Consider the following 24,499-nt stretch of genomic DNA (forward strand, 5'->3'; position numbering starts at 1 on the left):
CAGCCCACCTGATGTTAAATGGTTACTGGAGCCCATAGACATCTACAACGTAAATGAGATATGAGTTCTAAGGTCTCAGTATAGTTAGTTACAACGGCTGCCCTATCCTTCAAGCCGAAACGCACTGCTTCACAGCAGAAATAGGCAGGGTGGTGGTACCTACCCGTGCGGACTCACAAGAGGTCCTACCATCAGTATTTACGCAGAATATAATTTTGCGTGTTTGATTTTATTACACAATGTTATTCGTTCACCGTGTAATTCAATTGTAAACATTTGTTAAGTACGTATTTCATTAGAAAAAATTGTACCTATCCTGGTCCTGGATTGATATCTGGTCTTATTCTTTAGGCAACGACGACTTCAAAGTAATTACCAGCTTAATTACCACCAATAACTCATATTTTGTGGAAAATTCACTGTCTATGATGAGTGAATACGCAAGTTTCGCAGCACATACTTAATAATTAGATAGCCGTGTACAAGCAACAGAATTAATAGAAAAAATTGTCATTGTTTAATAATCCACTGAGTTTCTCGCCGGACTTTCTCAGTGGCTCGCGATTCTGATCCGGTGGTATATTCAGCGAAACACTGTTTTTGTGAAGCAATTCTATCAGGTTGAGGTGAGCTCACCTATCAGTTCGAGCGTAGCTTCGAAAAAATATACTTTTATCGTTATAAAAAGGAGTTTTCTGGAAAATTAATTTAGTTATTAACTGTTTTCCTTTGGCGTAACCTATACTAGTATATAAATCTACAGTGATTTTTACGGACGTTGCGTTATAACTACTGAACCATGCATCCGATTGACTTGAAACTCGGTATCCATGTAGAAAGTACATGTACTTAATGGATAGGCTAATATTTATATGAGCGTCGGACTCCCTAATGATAATTACAATAAATAATAATGTTAATTTTAAATGCCCAGCAAAGCGGGCGAGTACGGCCAGTATGCTTATAATTCAATTCGATGACTAAAATTTTCCAAAACAAAAGTTTATTTTGAGCGGCCTATCTGTCCCAAACAGCTCATTGTGATTGTTTCGACACATTCACTCGATCGGAACCTACCGGTGTGTTTGTTCCCCGGCGGCTTGTGACAGCCATGAGCCTAATAATATTTATCTTTCTGACGTTTCTATAAAGGAATTATGCCGGAAAATGGAGATTTAATAACGTGGGCGGGAAACCCGTGTTCGAATTTCCGTTCGGACAGATTTGTTTCGTAATTTGTCTCTTTATTTATTTTAGATGAAATTTTATTGTCACCATGGAAGATCACCATCGTATACTGACTGGGCTTAATAACAAAATTTGGATGTATTTACATTTATTATTTTTCGTGCTTAGGTCGTCCGTTTTTGATGATCAGTTCGGTATCAATCTCAATGTAAAAGACACACACTTGGTCTAATCAAATAAATCAAGGATCATGCTTCATCACACATTGTTACAAAATGACATGTAACCAATGGACCGAATTCAATAAGCTTTTTATCGTTATCTGTCTCAAAAAAAGATATCAAAATAGATCGTTATAGGGAAACATGAAAATATCAATGGAAAAGCGATAACAACAATCTACACGTTCAGTTTTAGATTGATACGGTTTTTGGATTCAGAAGAGCGTGAAATTTAACAAAATAGTGTTTTATATTTTTTTAGTTCTGTATTGTGAGGAAAATACTACTATTGAGAGGGTGCTATCGCTTTGTAGATCAATGTGATGACGCGACGGCACGAATTCTGTCACTACTCACTTATATCGCACATATGGTGTTATAAAGTGACTTATGAAATTTTTGTTAAAATTGAACTGAGTATGAGAAAATACATTTTTTAATAGTTATTATTGAGACGACAGAGATTTTTGCTTTTACTGATGAAGTTTAAAGTTGTAGTTTCAATATTATCATTTTATTTCTATAGTCTAGTAGAACTAATAAGAATTATATAATAATGCTACCGACCCGCCCTCGCTACGCTTCGGAAACTGTAATTTATTATTGATTTCTCCACTATTTAATGGATGTTATTATACAGATAAACCTTCCTCTTCAATCATTCTATCTATTAAAAAAAACCGCAACAAAATCCGTTGCATAGTTTTAAAGATTTAAGCACACAGGGATATAGAGAAAGAGACTTTGTTTTATACTATGTACTGATGTTGAATTTTCCAACGTTGCTCCTGAAAAATTACATAATTTGCTTAAGTGACGTTATCGCACCGTATGTGCGATATGTACGTTTGTCTATGCAGCGTTCTGATTCAGATAATTCATTACCTTGAAATTTCCGTTTAGCACGATTGCGGTTATTGCGAGATTTTTTCTATTGTACTCACCATTTATTATTAAAACATGCATTTTAGTAAATAGAGCATTTCACGAATTTTTGTCGTACATAATATTATAATAAATAAAAATTTCCTTCTGGAAATAAATAGCAACCGCATACAGAAACAGACGCGAGTGAAATCCTATACATATTAATAAATTTGTATCAGTAATAATTTAAGTACTTAACGTAAGACTGAATCATTCCAATGAAAAATCTGTAGTGTTAGAAATGCGTGCCAAGGAAGTGTGAATACATTTTTGACACTGTTTTTGCTTACACGGCTTTTAGTGTAATGCAAATATATGAATAATTGTAGGCGTGCAGCTTGGTGCACGTGAAATAAGTGAAACTTTTTTTGCGGTATTGTGGTTTTCTTTATTCCTCATCCCTAAATCAAATTTCTCTTGTAATAAGGAATGCTATGTATAAGAGAAAGGACCTAGCTCGCCTTGTCCTTCCCCTCTCTCCACGGTCGGGTGGTTTGCGAGACGCCTTGTCTATTCTCTCACTCTCACTCTTCTTCTTTTTGTATCTTTTCTCTCTAGTTGTAACGAATCTGTCGCGAGTTTTTGTTGAGGAACGAATGCTACTCTCAACGCGCCTAAAAAATTTTAACTTAAATAAATTGTATAAGATGTATCAAAAATGAACGAAATAAATGGAATGATTTCACTGATAAATAATAATTTTAGCATTGAAAGCCTTCTCCAAGAATAATAGTGATCACATACCAAATATTTACATATCGTCTTCTCTCGATCTTATTACTATCGGACACTAAGTATTTCTGACAGAAACAACAGTTATAACACCGACTACAATGCTCTTCGAAGTCTTTGAATTGATGCTTAGCTCAAAGCATCAGTACGCTGAGTTTCTTAAAGGATATTCTCTGCGGCCTGCGATTTGAAATCGAAAAGTGACAAGAAAAAATATATCTGCAAACCAGCTACCTGATCTGTTAGGCTTTCCTTTGTGTCGCTCGGTTAGCTATTGGCAATCTTTCCGCTCTCCACTAAATAAGCAGTTTAGCGAATTTGACCACTTGTCTCAAGATGAATAGCCGCATCTAAGCTCTGTAAAACCATATCGTTAGCTTCAGTAACGGCTTAATACCAGGGAGACCACAAGAACGCGGCTCATCTAGAACAAAAAAAACTCGCTCCACACTTTTTTTCGATATGGACATTCAAACCTTTCAGTGTGAGGATCGGTCCGAAAACAAAAGATTCATTACAGCCGGCATCAGATCAAACATGTTTGTGCATCGCTTATACGCCAAATGAAATTGGTTCACTATCCAAACATCTGTAAGGCAAACAGCGTTTGTATGCCTAGATCGATTAATAACTATGATCGTTCCCTTTTGATTTTATTTGGAAGATTTTGTCAACATCGCTCCCACTGAGATCTGACAAAATCATGACCAAAGAAGTTTCATAAAGCAAAAACTATTGAAATATTCATCAAAAATGTGAAATGGAAATGCATTCAAAAAATAGAACGAGAAATGGAATTTCTTTTCAGAATTTTAATCAAACATTTCAATATAGAGATGAAAAGAAAATTTCAAGCCATAGGTTAAATAAAAAAATATTTAATTTTAAATTTTATGAAGGAATCCATTTTCAAAAATGTTGCTGGTATTTGAAATTTAGATTTTTCAATAAAAGTTTCATAAAATCATTGGAGCTTCTAGGAAGTGTGGTACTTTAATCAAATATGATGGAATGAAGTTTAATGGGAATTATTGTATCAGAAAATTCTAACAAATTCAAAATTCTTGTTGTTTATATATAGCTTTTAAAATGCTGATTTTTGTTTGTCTTCGCCCTTTGTATAATAAGCACATTCATGACATTTAACGGACTTTGACTTCCACAGTGAAGGAATAATATCGTATAATAAAAATGAAACCCGTAATTACTGGTACGTCTTCTAGTACGTGTTCTGAGTCCGCGCGGGTAGGTACCACCTCCCTACCTATTTGTGCCGTGAAGCAGTATACGTTACGGTTTGAAGGGCGGGCCAGCTGTTGTTGGGTGACCCATTTACGTCGTAGATGTCTATAGGCTACAGTAACTACATAACACCAGATGGGCTGTGAGCTCGTCCACACATCTAAGCAATAGAAAAAAACCACTTAAAAATACTTCTTTATTGATTTTTTAATCATCAGATGAAATTATACTAGATTTAAATGATGTGTAGTGTAAGTAGTGTAGATAATATCTTATCTACACAACAGATGTAATTGATATTTTTTTGTTTAGCACCTGGTGTTAAGCGGTTACTGGGCTCAGGTAACCACTTAATACCAAGTGTGGGCTGTGAGCTCGTCCACACATCTAAGCAATAAAAAAAAACTCACAATGTATCCTACCACCAGTAAACTAACCAGTGTACTAATAATAAATTTTCCTTAACAGCTATCCATAATGACTGCCGAAGCTAACTACACGATGTCTGCGGAAAACGACACTGACGAATATATGCCATACGATGAAAGGTTGGAGACATATTTGGTTCCAATATTGTTCGCCATTATATTCGTTGTTGGGGTGCTTGGGAACGGAACATTAGTGATAGTCTACGCCAGACATAGAGGAATGAGAAACGCTCCTAACACGTAAGTGGCGCTTTTTTGATTTATATGGCGGGATAATCTCTATCTTAAAGCAATTGAGACTTTGATTTATCTTTCTCTCTTTCTATGAGATTTGAATTTTCATCTACAGTAATGATTCTCCGGAGATTGGGCAGTAGGGTCCTGTTAAGTATTAGACCAGCATATTGTAATACTAAACCCATATGACTTTGATTTATTTTTCTCTCTTTCTATGAGATTCGATTTTTCATCTACACTAATGATTCTCCTGAGATTGGGCAGTAGGGTCCTGTTAAGTATTAGACCAGCATATTGTAATACTAAGCCCACATTTATATAAAACTTCCTAACACTAGTCTCAGTAAAAGCGACTTTTTAGTAGCAATAGGGTTTTGCAGGCCAAAAATGATTCATCGTCTTATTAAACGTCTATGGTAAATTTTCTAAAAATTCAACAAAAGCAATTAAGTATAACAATAAGCACTTATTAGCAATTTAATCGATTTTATGTGAGATACACCTTGTTATAACGATTTTATAAAGTACTTAGATTAAAATAATGTAAAGAAGTTCATGGAAAACTTTGATTTCCTTACAAAATTAACTCACTTAAGTGGTGCTGTAAAATGTTTATTGAATACTAAAAGTTTAGTATAACATATCAAAAATTCACAAAATACTCTCTGTTAGAATTTAGATCTAAAAACATTCCGACTGGTGAAAGACTATTTGGTTTAAGCGATAATTTTCTACTTTACAGGAGAGCCATTTATAGTTTAAAATTTGGCAAAAGAAGATTGTGACAAAAAACTTTTTCAGCTATTTGAATGTAGTAAGCTTAATTGAGATTCAATTAAAAACATAAAACTGCTGATGCTAATACCAAATAAAACACATCTTTAATTGCAAAATAAATGTCCAAATAGGTTTTCACCCCTCGATTTAATTTCCACAGGTATATATTTTCATTAGCGTTAGCGGATCTGCTAGTCATCTTGATATGCGTGCCGTTCGTCTCCATAATCTACACTTTAGAGTCCTGGCCATGGGGAGAGCTTATATGTAGGATCTCTGAATCAGCAAAAGATGTGAGCATTGGTGTATCCGTGTTCACGTTGACAGCCCTATCGGCCGAGAGATATTGTGCGATCGTAAATCCATTCAGGAAACTACAAGTGAGTTACCGCTTAGATTATATATGTTATCATGATTTATGTTACGTTTCGAACGAAGCAAATGACAATCTATGTCCCTTCAGGATTAGATCGTGCCAAATAAAAACATTAATGGGGCAATATTTTTAGTGCTTCATACGGTTTGATATGGTTAGTGGGATATCTAAAAATCATATAGATGCCCAAAAATAATGTTAGCGTCATCTTTAGGATATAATCTCAAAATTTAAATTGCATTACGTAAAATTGCGTAATGACTTCTCGAAAGAAAAATACAAGACGGTGGAGAAGAAACGTGCCAGCTCGTGCCACCGTGCACAAGGTGCCATAGCATGCAATTAGTTACGTTTTACGATAATTTTTAGGAGTTGCTTTCCAGAGAATAGTATCTGTTCATGACTGTGGAGGTCACTCGTGAAGATTTTCTAGGTAAAAAAAAAAAAAGGTATACAGTGGTTTAAAAAACTAGTTACCTTCCCAGATTAGTACCATATATTAGTAGGGATCTTTCAAATCTTGCTAATATTCAACTCTATATTTGAACTTTTGACTTTCGATTGAATCAAATTACAAATTGATAAAAACAAAATTCATTGATGCAGGACCAATTAACATTTAGTCAAACAAGATTGAGTGCACTTAATTACCAGTATTTTAATCATTCTATTCATTTTCTTCTGATTAATTGATAAGTCAATCGACTATGTTATTTAAAAGGGCGTTGTGAGCATTTCGATAAATTTAGTAAAGGTCTACAGGCTTCGAAACGGAATAATTGATATACACTCGAAATTGAAATTAAATTGGGAAGCCAATTTTGATTCGGTAAGTAGTTCTCAATTCCGATAATTAAATCGATGGACAGTTTTGGAGTACCGAAGTTTCATTGAAATACTTTGGTTCTCATAAGCGATATCAACTTTCATTATCTGGTAATTCAGTTTGCTCATTATAATTGGAATTAAAACTGCATTCAAACAGCAGTTTAAAGTTAAGCATTTAGCACCTCAGCTAAGCATTCAGGTAAATGACAAACTAACGATAGGTTGACAAAGATTACCATTTAATCTAAACCAGTGGCCCCGCAGTAGTCGAAATTCGACTATAATTAATTGGAATTGTAAGTTTGTACACTATTATGATTGTATTTTATACTTCTATAATCACAAATTTCGCTAAGACTTATATACTATAAAAAATATTAACAAAAACAAACAATATTTAATCTATTCTCAATTTGACAACAGACGTCAAGAGCAAAAGTTTGACAATAAATAGTATGCATGCGTGTGTGCGTCAAATACATGGTATGTAGTGTGTGTAATGTTTTCTTTATTGATTTAATGTTTAATATATCTTTTATGCATTATTTTAAAAAAATATTAGCATTGTGCACTTCTTCTCTATATACTCTATAAGTGTGGGAAATTTCATACTCCTCCGTTCGCGCAATTTTCGTAAAAAGGGGTACAAAGTTTTTGCTTCACGTATTAATATATAGACTCTTTAAAGTTTACCGTTTTGCACGTCACCCACAGAATCTTTGTTTCCTTAAACTTTTGGCCGCTAAAACAGACATACAGACACCGGTTTAATCGATAAACGTTTGTTTCAGCTCCGCAAACTCCCACTTGTTTGTGCCACATTCATCTGGGGCGCGGCGTTTATCTTTGCCATCCCCGCCGCCATATTCTCCAGTACAGTGACAGTGGAGTTAAAAGACAACGTTACTATCGTATACTGCACGCCGTATCCGAAGGACTGGACTAACTACTCCAAGTACGATTTTAAATGGCTACGCTAAAGCGTGATAGATATTTTTTCATTGCGCCCGCCAGAATTTTCCAGAATGATTTCACGAGGCTAGCAAATGCGCGAAGCCAATTTTAATAGGGCTGTGGTGTATGCGAAACTTGGCAATATGTTACATATAGAATTAATCAAAATAATCTTAGTTGTAGAACACAATGGTAGACATAAACAAAAAGTACTTTTCAACGTTTAGCGGGTCAAAGGCGTAGTTAAAGCCACTTTGACTGGTCTATATTAGTTTTCCATTAATTATATTGATGCAGATTAAAAATTAAAAGCCAGACGAAATTTATGAGTCTTCATAAATTTAATAAAAAAGGCTCCCTCGCGCTAACTAAAATCGGAAAGTGGCCCAAAAAATGGACTAAAAAAAATAACGTTTTTGGATAAAAGCACAACTTATACAACCCTGCTTATTCTGATTGTGATTGATTCAAAAGTGATTCTGATTGGTGACTGATTGATCGCCAGTTGTTACGTAGCTGTCGGGATCTTGTTGCGTTGTGATTTATATTGTTTACTCAACTGCTTGCTAATATGTACGGTTCAGTGAATTATTTTTAATTGAGACTGGAACATAAAACTGCTATAATTAAAATGCTGTAAACACGGTTTAGTACTACCACACTTTTCTTTAACGTGCTCTTTTGATACCTAGTCAGGTCATAAATTCTGTCACATGTTTAATGTAAAATAATTGAAACAAGTTTATTCATTATGTAACCATTCATATACCAAAATGAACTTAACAAAACATAGATTCTTATGACACTAAAGTTTATTCAAAATGACCTCCGTGATTTTGAATACAGGCCTTCAATTTAGCGGTCAGTCGTCTATCGCAGCACGAACGAGGTCCATGTCAATATCGGCGGCTGCCTTAATCAAGGATGTCTTGAGTGACTCCAAATTGGGATGAGGCTTTGTGCACGCCTTTTTCTCCAAGTGTTGCCATATCTTGTAATCTAACGGATTCAAATCTGGACTGGAGGAGGGCCAGTCTTCGTGCCGGATGAAGTCGATTTCACGCGCCGCCAGCCAGTCTTGTGTGCTCTTCGCTCTATGAGCTGGCGCCGAATCTTGTTGGAATACCCAGTGCCTGTTATTGAACATGGTATGAGAGACAGGTTCCACAAGGTTCGTCAGGACTGTATTTTGATACACAACTGCATTCGTTTTTACACCTTTCTCACAAAAATGTACCTCTGTTAAGCCCCAATAAGAAACTCCCAACCATACCATGAGCGAGGATGGAAAATGACCTCGTTGGGCAAGCGGAATACGGTTGCTCGCTTCTTCACTACTGTGTGCGTACATCTTATTATTTTGTTTGTTGTAGCTCTCTTCTACGGTAAAAATTTTTTCTTCCGAAAAAAGAATTTCCCGATATATTTTTCCCGCGTACCGCTTCAACAAAGCGCGGCATCTCTTCAGTCTCAGGTCCATTAGACGAGCATTCAAACGATGTCCTGTTTTTCTTCGATATGCCCGAAGCCCTAAGTCTTCATTTAACACCCTTTTCACCGTGGTTCTGCTTAAACCCATCTGAAGGGCCAACAGTTTCTGCTTACGTTTGGGATTTCTTTGAATTCGCGCCTTCACAGCTTTTATCACTGCTGGAGTCCTAACAGACCGAGGGCGACTACTTCTTGACCTGTCTTCTACACTAGAGTCTTCATTGTATCGTTTGATGGTACGATAAACGAATCTTTTGGTTATATTCAAATTTTTCAGTATGGTAAAAATTTGAATTGGCGCCTAACCGCAACGATGCAACGCAATAACTGCAACACGGTCTTCTTTAAGCGTCCACTCCATATTTAAAAATGAGTAAAATTCTAAAAGTATACATTTTTATTTTCATGAACAATTCGAAATTCGAATTCAATAAACTTTTTGTGGCCAGCATTCTAAAAGAAAAGTTTTTACTGTGTGACAATACTTATGACCTGACTAGTTATAATTTAGTAAGCTTCTGATTTTTTGGCGCTCTTGCAATCGCTATGATCATTGGGTATACTGAAGACTGAGGATAGGAAGCTGGGAGCAAATAAATCTGTTTACCTTCTACCTAGTCTTTGGGGACTCGCCAAACGATCGATACCATAATTGTAAATTGTAAGGGTAACTTAGTAATCAAGTTCCATTGGGAACACTTAAAAACGAACAATAAGCAATATGCCTTTTATAAAAACATCATACAATTTTTTCCTTCACAGAGGAATGACAATTGCCAAAGCCTTGGTATACTACGGTTTGCCGTTGATCGTGATTACGGTTTTCTATTCTCTGATGGCTCGGAGACTACTTGCAAGTACCAGGGAGATGCCAGGAGCTCTTCAAGGCGGTCAAGGCGAGGCTCAGGCTAAAGCTAGAAAGTCGGTAGCTTGCATGGTCCTTATATTTGTTATTGGTATGTATTCGTCTTTGTTGCAAAGCATTTTTTTACTTTTAGTGTAGCTTACAAATTTTTTTTGTCAAAACAAAATTGTTTTCAAATACTAACATAATTATTACATAATTAATTATTCGTATCAAACAGCAAAGGGTAGAAATTACTTCTGTATTTTTTTTCTGTCGTTTTTTTGATACACTTTCCGAATTTTATAATTCATCACTAAGACATTTTTCTTTCAGCAAAATAATAATAATAGCAAAAATTTCGGTTCTGAAATAAATATTCAACTATAAGAATTTTAGGGATCTGGATCTATCCGTCTGTATTGGATATCAGAGGCTAGATAAAACAATTTCCCGACACTTAAACCCTTCGCAATCTTTTTATCACTTTCCTATACTACTACTTTTGAAATAAAGTCACATTGGTTTAAAAGCTACGTACATTTTTCTCGCTAAATCTTATTAGGAATTACTTGATTTATCGAAAAAACCGAAATATTATTTCAAAGGTATTTGAAAAAGAGTGTGTGGGCCGTTCCAAATAATTGAATACCAGCCCACAAATCCCTTTGTTACGCCTCATCGTTTTCTAGGACCAAACTCTCTAAATGGTTTATGTGTTTGGTTCAGTAAACTTCATGTAAAAATGGCAATTTATGGTCAATCGATAACTAAATATAAGCATTAAATTAATATTCTTTTCTTTTTATTAGTATATACATATAAATGGCAATTAGTATTTGGCATATGTTCTGATTTAATTGGACGATCATGACCGGTTTTTTGCACGATGTCAACGTATTATGATTAAGGTAAAACTGGGATCGATGAATCGTGATGACTAGTGGAAGAGCTTTATAAGTCTTTAAACAATCGTGACCTAAAGGATAAAATGTCTATAGGGCATTGATGGGGCTGTCGCCATAGTGTATCTTTTCACTATGCATGAAATCATGGATCATTTCGCCTGGATGGATGTGTACTGCCTGATAATGCAGCACTAAACCGGACTGGGTGTTAAGCACTTCGGGTACAAATCGAAATTTAAACCACGATAGTGACCAGAATATATTTTTATTTGTGTGATTATTTTTAATCATTTCTGGGTTTTTTTATAACGTTTCAATGATTCTATGTAGGTACACATTTGGACTGGTTTCTGAAATAAATGATTTTAATTTAATTTAAGAATGGCCTCTGAATGAAAACGATTGGAAGTTTGTTTTGTTGCAGTATTCTTCATCTGCTTTCTGCCTTATCACGCTTTTGAGCTGTGGTATCATTTGTCTCCGACTTCGTTACTCGACTATAACGATTGGACCCACGCATTGCGCATCATTGGATTCTGTTTGAGGTAAATAGAAATAAAAAAAATCATCATTCTGAGTGTTTAAAATTATAATGATACAAGGACTTCTAAGTCAATTGACACGAAATTGCCCAGTTATATCACCTGTCCGTCAGCGTCGTAATCACTCATCATCAGAAATCACAATCATCATCACAGAATGCTCATCTTCAAATTCGTTTCTTTAAATCTTTATTGATGAAAAGGAACGCAATAGGTTGATCTAACGCTAAAATGATATCGGTCAGCAGCCTTTTTTCATAAACATTATAATATATATAAGATTAACTTCATATTGCACTTATTGATAATTAAAATTTAAAAAAAGACTGCAAGCAAAAAAATTAAGTTTTTATTTTATTTATTTCAATTACTACACTAATCTGTAACCACAAAGAAACCAAATTTAGAGTCTATTATATAGTAAATTCATTAACAATTGTAAGTAGATATTAATTTTATAAGTTTATATGTATTTACAAAAGTTCTGATTTCGTTACTACTCGACCGACAATATGGTCAAATGCTATATAACTTATAAGTTAGTCGTAAAATGAAATAGCAATCAGTACTCCAAAGATTGTTTTAAGAAAGAGTGATTAAGTTGTGGAAGCATTACGCGACCTCCGAACCCATCTATTTAAAGGTGATGACGACACGTAACATTACATACATTCTTTTAAAATTGATACTTTACTGATTTACGAATTATAAATACCTCCTCTAGTAAATTTAAAAAGTATATTTTTGACATATTCATTCAGTTCCCCGAGCGCTATGACATGTTCTTCTTCAAAAGAGGCTTGTGGAGAGTATTAAGCGGTAGGCAGCGGCTTGGCTCTGCCCCTGGCATTGCTGAAGTCTATGGGCGACGGTAACACTCACCATCAGGTGGACCGTATGCTCGTCTGCCTACAAGGGCAATAAAAAAAAAAGTTCGTACTAATGTTTAGATTTTTGTGTGACAGACTAGAACATCCTAATTGATTTATTTAAAATTCCTAATCTATTTAAAAAGTATTTTTCCACAGTTAATGTAACTTTAAATTGTGCTAACTTATTTAAATTTTGTCGATAACGAATTTTTGTGTTTCCTTATTTTTCGAATTTTGATTTTTTTCATAACATTATAAACTAGATTTCTTTGAAATCTTTTAAGTAATTCAGTCAATTTACAAAACTGAGCCGTTGACAAGGGCGCTTCATATACATAAAAATTAATTTCTAGATAAAATGCTCTCTTAATTATAAACACCTGTACATTTTTACAAAATAATTGCTACACTGAATATTTACAACGAAAAGCCTATTTGTGCTGCTATTAATGATGCACAAATTATTAAAGCTTCATACAGACATTTTAAACTTTAATTGGCTCTCGTGTAAAGTTGCAAAAATTTCACTTTAACCAAATAACCTTTAATGTCTGGATATAATGAAACCCAATAACCGCAAGACTACATCCTAATATGTAGTAGTTTTAATTATGTCCACGATCAGTAAAAACCGAAGAAAAGTCTATGTTCGCAGCCGGCTTATCTATACTCTATACTAATATTATAAAGAGGAAATATTTGTTTGTTTGTTTGTATTGAATAGGCTCCGAAACTACTGAACCGATTCGAAAAGTTCTTTCACTATTTGGAATCTACACTATTTCCGTGTGACATGGGCTATATGCCTTTTTTTTTTAAAAATACGGATCCTTACTAAAACTCCAATAATGTAACCCAAGGTGTAAAAAAAATTACCTAAAATATTCTTCACATCGCGTTCCCTGCGAAAACTATTGATGATAGAATAAAATAATGTACTACGAATTTGTAGAACACATTATTATTTACAAAAAGTGTCGCAACAGCATATTATTATGTCTAACTATTATAGTTATGCCGCAATAAGTATACTTTTATTTAAAAAAATAAAACAACGTCAAATATCGTTGAAATTTTTGTTAAAGACCCGTGCGGAGCCGGAGCGGGCCGCTAGTTTCTTTTAAATTCTTAACAAATAAGCGGCATGGCCGTTTGCCAGTGTTTGAAAAATAACCGACTAAGCGTAGTATTCAATACAAGGAAAACATTTGCTGTTGGCGTCCACGGCTTTAGTGGGGCCTCGAAAGGGAAAACCCCGATCTTTTTTTACTATAGCCACGGTTTTTCCCCTTTCCTTGATTAAAAAAAACTTTCTCACACGACACGGGTTTAGCTATATCCGTCCAAAAAATTAATTCAATATTCCGTTTCGATATCAAAGAGCTGCAAACAAAACATACGTTGATAATATAATAATAATAATAAATAAATAAATATTTACTAACAATCACGCCACGTTAACTGGTCCCGTGATAAGTTCGTAAAGAACTTGTGTTACAGGTACCAGATAACGGATATTAATGTAAGATTTTTATTATACACATACATATATTTAATATTTAATATACATCCATAACCCTGGAAAAGACATTTATATTTATCATACAAATATCTTCCCTTGGCGGGATTCGAACCCGCGACCCCCTTGTGTAGTGACCATGTCACTTACCACTACACCAAACGGCCGTTATATAATATCTATGTGTACCAAACATTAGGTACTTCTTCTTTGTTTCCACCTTATCCCACTAGGTGGGGTGGGCACAGCGATTTTTTTCTATTCCATTTTCTTCTATCAGCTGTCATCTCAACACCCACTCCTCTCTCTCTCTCTCTCTCTCTCTCTCTCTCTCTCTCTCTTTCTCTCTCTCTCTCTCTCTCATATCATCATTCACACACCCATCCATCTCTTCTTCGGTCAACCAAACAGTAGATTGACTGTTTTAAATTCGTAGCTCCAAAAGGTAATATAATATCACAAGGAGAATTAAATACCTTTACAATAACGAAGTTATCTAATACATTAAGCTTCGTCCGTAGTCCGCAGTCCGGAGGGTTCGAGTATGTCCGGAATGTATCAAAAATACACCGTAAAACGACGGAGATCCTTTAAGCGTGGCTTACACCTGAAAATGTACTAAGAAATGTTGACTGGAATATACCTCCTGGGTCCTGAAATAACCCTTGGACTGCTTTTAACAATATTTACTATCCATTTACTTCCGACACACGATACGGTTGGGAATGCGTTTTGTTCACTATACCTCTGCGAGAATATGAAGTTATTTAGGCTTTTTGCTAACATTATAGTAAGGACACGCGGTAATAGGTTTTAGGGTCGATTTATTTTCATCAGTTCTTTTTCTTGTAAAGGTAATGTAGTTCAACTTGTCTCCCAATACAAAGTGAATATTGACATAAACAATAATATGCTTGTAAGATATTGTTACTACGATTTACATTCTTCATAGACTGTTTGTATTCCGCTGATAGAAACATCAAACAGTTGCACAGCAGAAATCACACAAAAACAGTACAGTACGACACATTACTACTAATTTGTAGAGTTATTAAACTTAAAAAAAAAACTGATCAAAGTAACACAACTAAAGAAACATCCAACTAGTTCTCTCAAGACCATTTTTTACAATGCACAAAAGTCCTGAAAATTAATAATATTATGACTTCTTGAATGATAAAACCCATTTCGGCTTTAGAGCATTCCAAAAATATTCATAAATTAAATAAACATTACAAGAAGTTCCTCATTACAAGAACTTCAAGAAACATTTGAAGTCGTCGTGGCCTAAAGAATAAGACGTCCGGTGTATTCGTATCGAACGATGCACCGGTGTTCGAATCCCGCAGGCGGGTACCAATTTTTCTGATGAAATACGTACTTAACAAATGTTCACGATTGACTTACACGGTGAAGGAATAACATCGTGTGATAAGAATCAAACCCGCAAAATTATAATTTGCGTAATTACTGGTGGTAGTTCCTCTTGTGAGTCCGCACGGGTAGGTACCACCACCCTACCTATTTCTGCCGTGAAGCAGCAACGCGTTTCGATTTGAAGGATGGGGCAGCCGTTGTAACTATACTGAGACCGTAGATCTTATATCTCAAGGTAGGTGGCGCATTTACGTTGTAGATGTCTATGGGCTCCGGTAACCACTTAACACCAGGTGGGATGTGAGTTCGTCCAACAATCTGAGCAATAATAAAAAAAAAGAATCTCTCTCTCTCTGTGCGTCGTATTTCTCAGAGCTGAGGGTCGTGACCTTTACTGAGCACTTTTGTTAGGACTATGCTCCTCCATTCACTCCTGTCCTCCGTGCAGTGGATAGCGACATTGATGCTGGCTTCCAAAGTCGTCTTTATCTAATCGGACCAGCGCATGGAACTACGCCCCCTAAGCCTCTTTCCTTTCACTTTGCCGGTGATGAGAAGTTTTTCGAGATTGTTACCCTTTTTCCTCGCAACGTGACCGAAAAACTCTAAAATCTTAGGTAGGCAAATGGTGGAGAGTCTTAAGGAGACGCCTAGTTCTTCCAGGATTTACACGCATTTGTCCGGTGCGCCGTCCAGGGAATCCGCGGCATTTTCCTCCAGCACTAAAAAAGGATAATCAAGAACGAATTTTGTCTTTAGTTTCCTGAACTCCTGCGTGAATCCGGTCGCTTTGTACTGCGTCAGCGGCGTCTTCAGGCAGCATTTCAATCGCTACCTGTGTTGTCGCCGAAGCGCTCTACATCCGACCTGCAGCTCGCGTCTATCTAGAACCGCCATCTGCGAAACATCATTCCGGAGCACTCACCGGCATCGGTGCAACAGGTTCGAATCATGATATTTATTTTCCTATTAGTTAATTTAATGCTCTACGCGGTTGAAAGTGTTATTCTTGGAAAGGTTGTGAATTATGGACGCTTATTTTAATGTACTAATGATCCCTCGAAGTCGATAGTCGGAATTCGACTATAATTAATTGAAGTCATAAGTTTGTACACTATATGATTCTATTGTCAAAGACTATTATACTTCTGTAATCACAGATTTCACCAAGACTACACTTTAGACAAATATTAATAAATTCAAACAATATTTAATCTATTCTCAATTTGACCACAGATTACAAGCAATAAGAAAACTTTGACAATAAATAAATAAATAGTATATATTACGTGCGTGTGTGTCAAATACATGGTAGTATGTGTAATGTTTTTATTTTTATTGATTTAATGTGTTTTTAAGCATAATTAAAAAAATATATTAGCATTCCGCACTCCTTCTCTATATTCTCTATAAGTGTGGGAAATTTCATATTATTCCTCCTTCCGCCTAATTTTCGTAAAAAGGGGTACAAAGTTTTTGCTTCATGTATTAATATATAGATTTCCTCTTTTTTAATTAGCGTTATTGGTATAGTTTTCATGTATAAACGCGACCGTGGCGTAGGTCGCGCTTGTGTATTTTACGATGATATGAAAAGTGTACATCGGACTATACAATTAGGTTCTCAAATTTATCGATACTTTAGAGCTCAATAATAATTTAGGAGGTACATGCAGTTATCTTACAATAAAGAATAGAAAAAAACTGTTACATATGCTCTTGCAGTCTGATCATGAAGATCTAGACTGTTTTGTATAAGGTTTTCCAATTAAAAATTGTGGTTACGGCTTGGGCACGGTTTGGGAATGAGATTCTCTCTTCAAATCGTGTCATCTAATTATTTTATGTGCTACTAGGTGACCTGGCAGACTTCGTTGTGCCTCAATCTAAACCTAAAAGACCTAAACTTTTGTATAAAATAAACTTAAAACAAACAAAAGGAATCCATCCAACTTCCGATTTTCATATTTATCTAACCTTTTAAACCTCCTCTGGATTTCCACAAATAATTCAAGACCAAAATTAACCAAATCGGTCCAGCCGTTCTCGAGTTTTAGCGAGACTAACGAACAGCAATTAATTTTTATATATAGAGATTTATCTGATCTATCTATTGATCTGTTTTAAAATTTGTCGAAATATATTAAAATTGAATTACCTATATGAAAAAAATTCATGTGCGACAATTGAGCTATCAAGAGCATTGACAATTCAACCTTTAATCTTGATCCAAAAATATGCGTTCTAATCGTTCACATTTACCGGCGGACCGTTTATTTCAACGATGAATGTTCCATCAACTATTCCAGGAACCCAACAACAGAGAGTGTGGTAATATCGAACTACGATTACGGAAGTACCAACAAGAAGAGCAATATCATAACGAGAAACAACGCCGACGGGGTCACCATACTTACGATTAGGGACTCCAATGTATTCATTTCTGGTGAAATTGACGACAAACGCATCAACAGATAAACTTTGACTTGGATTATTTCCATTATAAGAATTTGTATACGTTTTTTTTATTGCTTAGGTGGGTGGACGAGTTCACAGCCCATCTGGTGTTAAATGCTTACCGGAGTCCTATAGACATCTACAACGTAAATGTCGCCACCCACCTTGAGATGTGAGTTCTAAGGTCTCAGTATAGTTACAACGGCTGCGCCACCTTTCAAACCGAAACGCGTTACTGCTTCACGGCAAAAATAGGCAGGGTGGCGGTATCTACCCGTGCGGACCCACAATGCGTCCTGCCATCAGTAAAATATGTATACTAAAGATGTGAGATTTATATTACTCGTAGGTACTGTATGATAAAATGCAGAATTGTAATTTATTCTGCTGTGAATGCTACACTAATAATGAATTCGGATAAATTATAAGATTTATAAAAATATATTTGTTTAAAAAATTTCAGATTCTATAGTTACTTAATATTGAAACGTTCTAACTTTTGTAGAGTTTGAAAAATCCCAATTTTATACTGAACTCATTATCAAGACCAAAGAAAATTAGTTTTTAAGATGAAAAATGTTTAATAATATTAGATTGAAACATTTTTAGATTTTAAGAGAACTGAATAGCACGTAATGTTTGAAAAATGAATAAGCTATGCTTATAATATGACTAAATTATGATTACACCCGTAGAAAAACGAGAATCTTCGGAAAGCTCTCAAAACTTTTTTTTTTATAATAATTTTATCATTCCAATTTTTATACAAAAGTACCATTTATACATAAGCTAAAAATATAAAGATTTAATATAAGTAATTATAATGCTGTTACATTTAAACATTATCATAGGATGATATAAGTAAATAATTGCTTTTTTTAAACGTAGATTATTCAATAAGTATATAGAGTATTCATTCCTATTCGATTAGTGCAAATGTAGTAGTTTTTAGCCAAAACTTAAATTCATATAATAAATGGATGTCTGTAAAGAGCTCTTTTATTTAAGTCTACCTTCATTTTTACCATATATAGGAGCTTGTTGTTTGTAAATACAGAAAAAGTCATGAGATATATAATGTTACGCGCTGGGCTTTGGGATAAATGAAATTCTACCGGAGTACAAATTAAAAATTGTATTCAACACTTAGAACACTTAAAACACTTCACAAACACTTTAAAATTCTCAATTCGCTTCTTCCGCTTCGCTTCAGGTGATCCGTTGGCTGTTTCGCTTCGAATAGTTCCGATAACTAACTGACTGCGTGCCATCTCTGCAAATCTTTTATAGCCAATACCACAACCCTAATATTATCGAGAATTTTCCACAAAAGGCTATCTGACAATAGATGGCATTGTACTTCTCGAGCGTTCTAGATGTTACTAGATCCTTCGATATTCGTTCGGCTATTCGGCTATAGATGGCGTTATTGTTACCCGTTTAACATTATTAATATTGTTAAAAATAACGGTGCACGCATGAATGCCAAGTTTACACGGTTAGAGCTAGCCTGTAAACGTAACATACGAGCCATATTAAATTCCAAGAACACCAGATAAAAATATAAAATAAGACAGATTTGAAAAGCGTGCTTGGAAGGACTTTCAAAGGAAATGCAAAATGGTATTTTTTTAAATCACGTTGAGTGAAGCACTACAAGATCTCAGTAACATTACAAGATCTCACTACAAGATCTCAGTAACATTACAGGATATAAGTTGCATAAAACTAAACTACCATCCTAGCTTACTCTCTGACAACTGACACTTGTATCTCACCAGTCACAGAGGTGTTTAGTCGTATATAATCTATATTAGCAAATAAATATAAACAGGGCCATTAGTTCGCTTTCCGAAACTTGCAGACAAGATTCAAAAACCTTAATATTTTATTAAAATTCAAATGAAATTGTAGGACACTTGGGTAGAAATTTATTCGTAGGTAGAAAGGTGTTTTGTCCAGATAAACGTAATCCCGATATATGGGGACGAAGATATCAACAATGAACTTAAAAAAATCTTTAAATTTCTCTCCAATTCGCTCTAATTAACTCCCGCGTTTCCTATTGAGCTGTTTTTTGCGCCTGTTGTATATATGAAAGAAAAGTAGATTTAAAATGAAACCTGCATAAATTACGAACTCATTAGACTTACCTAAATGTTTCACCCGCGTTTAATTTGTAATTCAGAATGAATAGAAACTCTTTGTCGTTTCCTGGAATCAATTTATTTGTGCCATTCTTTCGTCCATAGCCTGCAAGTCGATTTGTAAAGTCGTTGGTACGTAAAATACGAACTAGCAAACAGTCTGTCGTATTATTAACAGCAAATAGGGTTTTACCCAACGTCGCCCGTTGTTATGTATTTATTAATCCAGGATATTCTAGAAAAATATCTTAGAACGAAATTTTAAAGAAAACTATGCAGCCATTTTCGCGTGTCTGAGTAACAGATGTCCAAACATTCACATTGATATAATATTAAGCGCAGACGACAAGCAATAAAATTTAGCATTCCGTTTTTAAAATCCCTTATTCGAATGCACGCTAACATGGAAGATTTTGTGTCGATGTCCTTTAGGAACCACTTAACATTAAGAGGGCCATTAATTCGCTTTCCGAATCATGCAGGTAAGATTAAAAACCTTAAAAGTTATACTTTCAATGCTCATTCAAAGTTTCAAATGACTATTACTGTCAATATATTAACGCGGTTGGGTTGGTTCATCAGCTCTTTCATTAATCTATATATTATAATACACAAGTCGATGTATGTAAGTGTGTTTTTTTATTGCCCTGTTAGGCAGACGAGCATACGGCCCACCTGATGGTGAGTGGTTACTGTCGCCCATGCACTTCAGCAATGCTAGGGGCAGAGCCAAGCCGCCGCCTACCGTTACCGTTCTCTGTAGACTCCAAAACGGCTGGACCGACTACAAAGAAATTATCAGGGAATTTTAAGTTTGATCTAGAGGGTGATTCTGTGAAGTTTGCTAACGATCGAATCAGAGACAAATCAAATATCGGCCAGCAAAGTAGGTCAGGTTCGATTGAAACATACGCGCCTTTTAGAGAAGAGACTTGTCAAATTAGTGAAAGCGTTTTTGTCAATAGCTTCATATTGAGGGGTAAAATACTATTTGTTTTAACCGGCATTTCGCTTAATACGCGGCGACATTAATCTTTGTAATTAAATGTGCATTTTATTTGGTACTAGCTGACCCGGCAGACATTGTAGTGCCTCAATCGATAAATAAAAGACCTAAACTTTTGTATAAAGTAATCTTAAAACAAACAAAAGAAATCCGTTCGACGGGGGACACATCAAAGGAAAAACAAAACTGTTATTTTTATTTAATTCCGAGAATTTTCATATTTATCTACCTTTTAAACCTTCTCTGGACTTCCACAAATAATTCAAGAACAAATTAGCCAAATTGGTCCAGCCGTTCTCGAGTTTTAGCGAGACTAACGAACAGCAATTCATTTTTATATAGGTATATATATATTAGCATCAACAGTTCAATATTTTTTATTTAACTTCAATTAAGTTTACTCCATTCATATTTGAAGTATTTTTGTTATGATATATTTTCCCAAATTTTAATGTCTCTCCTCTTGTAAAGTTGCAAAAATGTCACTTAAATCATAAACCCTTCATTCACCCTCCGATATAATTGTGTATGTGTCATTTCGTAATGTTAATATTCATTCCAGAAATTCTGTCACCGAAAAGTTCCGATATTTACCCAAAGAACCACACGTTATGTAATAATTCTTTGAGGATTCAGGAGGTACATATGTCAGGTAATAAAGAGAACGAGTTCCCGAAATTCATTTAGGTGCTGCCAATCAAGATTGCGTGTTGTAATTACGTTAATAATTACAGCTGCGTCTCTAATGTACTTCATAAAGTTTTGAGTAGCAAATTGGGATATCAAAGAGAATCGTATCGTATAGGGTTTTCCTCACGATGGCTTCTGGTTTAATTTGCACTGAATTTATGTTATTTGCCATAGTTTTTTTTTTGTTTTCCTTTGTAACAGTATTTATGGCCAGACTAAGTATATGGGTTTGAGGCTCACGTCCTTACGGATCCATCAGATCCAATAACCTTTGCATTAGACGCCTTCAGCTCTAACACTAGGAGCAGGCTTAGGGACCTCGGTAACCGTACTCGTCGAACTCGACAAAGAGTTCGCCGTGCAACCTAACCCATGAATCTGCTCGCTGAGTTTCTCGCCGGATCTTCTCAGCGGTTCGCGATTCCGATCCGGTAGTAGATTCATTCGCAAAGCAGCTACTTTTGAGCTGTTAGGTCTCCTTCGGAGGCGCTCGGGTAGCTGTTAGCAAATCCCACCCCTCCTGGCTGAGCCTTTGCTCGCCCACCTGTCCTGGTGAAACTGGAAAGGCCTCAGGGCCACCATTAATCCTTCAATCATAAAAAAAAGGATTTGAGGAGCTAACGGACCACCTGGTGTTAAGTGGTCACCAGTGTCCATAGACATCAAAGCACGTCAATGCCGCCGCCGCCGCTCTTCAAGCCGAAACGCATTACTGCTTCACGACAGAAACAGGCAAGGTGGTGATACCCATCCGTACCGACTGACAAGACACCCCACCGGAGTACTTTCTAGTACTACTTGCACTGTCACAAGCACTGTTACTGGTGGTAGGACCTTTTGTGAGACACCGCGCGTAGGTACCACCACCCTGCCTATTTCTGCCGTGAAGTAGTAATGCGTTTCGGTTTGAAGGGTGGAGCAGCCGTTGTAACTATACTGAGACCTTAGAACTTATATCACAAGGTGGGTGATATTAATTTGCACTGAATTTAAACGTAAACACTTTATTTTGCGTCTGTTAAGGAATTCGGTAAGTGTTTCTTGTTGAAGTGAAAACTTCTTTAGAATCGTTGTTATTTGAAAGTCAATGCAACGAAAAAGCGACAGTAAAAAGAGACAAATACATAAATTCATAAGATTTATTGTCGTATGAGAAAATGAAGTAGGAAGCTTTTTTTTTTTGCCTACCTATGCTGATAGCCTTGAGAGGCTATTTCAGCTTCGCCCTAGCGTTTGTAGGTGAGCTCGCGGTGCTCAAACCGGAGAGTTGCTAACACTGACCCTAGCAAGAGCATTGCTTCGCAGAATCTACCACCGGATCGGAAACGCGACCCACTGAGAAGATCCGGCGAGAAACTCAGTGGGCTGTGTCTGTGGGTTAGTTCGCTCGTCGATCCCTTCGTCGCAAGCGACGGGTTCGACAAGGACGGTGACCGGTGCTTGTGGTGCCTAAAAGCACCGTTAATGGATCAGGAGGATCCGTAATGACGTGAGTAGGAAGTATGTTTGCGTTCATCCACAGTGCGTTGCCAGAGATCTTTTTGCCACGTACCATCTGGCTTTGGAATGAGCTCCCCCCACGGTTTTTCCCGAGCGCTATGACATGTCCTTCTTCAAACGAGGATTGTGGAGAGTACTTAACGGTAGGCAGCGACTTGGCTCTGCCCCTGGCATTCCTGAAGTCCACGAGCGACGGTAACCACTCACCATCAGGTGGGCCGTAAGCCCGTCTGCATACAAGGGCAATAAAAAAAAATTATACTGTGCTTCTTATATGCGTGGTTATCTTTTTGCCATGCTTCATACCTAATATTCGTACTTAGTACATTCTGAATAAATCATATGTAATTAATATATACGAATAAAATGTAAGATAATTATCAATCTTTCTCCTCTTCCCGAAATTTTACATTCGTCTCATTATCTTGAAGCCAAAATATTTGAAGGTTTCACTCCTACCACGTGTGAACACATGCTTTTTTTATTATGTTAGGACTATCTGAATTCTTCGTAAGAGTAACTTTGTTAACGAATTTTAATGCTCGCTTATTATCTGCTAATTTATTATTACAATACATGCTTCATTGTATTTTTTTGCAAGCTCTCTAAATCAGAAATCAGAGGTCTAAATTTAGAAAAAAAATCCGTAGTTCAAAAATAAAAGTGAAAAATACTTCAATTTTGCTTACAGATTACTAAAATTATTAACGTAATTAATATATTCCTAGTAAATTTAATTGTTATTATTTTCAGAACAATGACGCATTATTTAGAGGTCACATGTATTAACTAATAAATATATCAACTCTGTACCTACCTGCTTTCATTTGTTTATGTTGTATGTATTCCTAATTTGTAATTAAGGCTTCGTTCACTCGTGCTTAATATTTAATTAGTCTCGTAATAATTTATTTTGTCCCAAGTAAAACGTGAAATTCTTTGGAAATAATTAAATCATTAAATTAGAAGAAATTTATTCAATTGACAGTTAATGAGATTTAAACAAAATATTATATTTCAAAGATTCAATGGGTTTCGATATTTAGGGACAATGAAACGTAAAAGCTTTTAGCTAAGCCAAGACCTAAAAAGTATGTTTTTTTATATTGCTCTTATGAGGAGATGGGCTCACAGCTCACCTGGTTTTAAATGGTTACAATGGAAATGCGTCACCCACCTTGAGATATAAGTTCTAAAGTCTCAGTATAGTTACATCGGCTGCCCCACCCTTCAAGC

The 24,499-nt window shown here is 35.7% G+C and overlaps 1 protein-coding gene across 2 annotated transcripts in view; it reads left to right on the plus strand.

Moving 5' to 3' along the window:
- NGR-A14 (neuropeptide receptor A14) overlaps positions 1–18,911 on the plus strand; it is a 64,454-nt gene extending 45,543 nt beyond the window's left edge. Inside the window, exons 2-8 of one of the 2 annotated variants that reach the window (XM_028184466.2) lie at positions 4,779–4,978; positions 5,913–6,132; positions 7,748–7,911; positions 10,164–10,357; positions 11,578–11,698; positions 16,223–16,405; positions 17,773–18,911. In XM_028184466.2, the coding sequence (XP_028040267.2) occupies positions 4,788–4,978; positions 5,913–6,132; positions 7,748–7,911; positions 10,164–10,357; positions 11,578–11,698; positions 16,223–16,405; positions 17,773–17,941 (1,242 nt within the window). In that variant the 5' untranslated portion in view covers positions 4,779–4,787 and the 3' untranslated portion in view covers positions 17,942–18,911. The remainder of the gene's footprint in view (positions 1–4,778; positions 4,979–5,912; positions 6,133–7,747; positions 7,912–10,163; positions 10,358–11,577; positions 11,699–16,222; positions 16,406–17,772) is intronic. The other variant, XM_028184474.2, reaches the window with a different exon arrangement.
- Positions 18,912–24,499: the final 5,588 nt, after the last annotated feature.

The sequence above is a fragment of the Bombyx mandarina genome, chromosome 03 (assembly GCF_030267445.1).
Source record: "Bombyx mandarina strain Sakado chromosome 03, ASM3026744v2".
Lineage (NCBI taxonomy): Eukaryota > Metazoa > Arthropoda > Insecta > Lepidoptera > Bombycidae > Bombyx > Bombyx mandarina.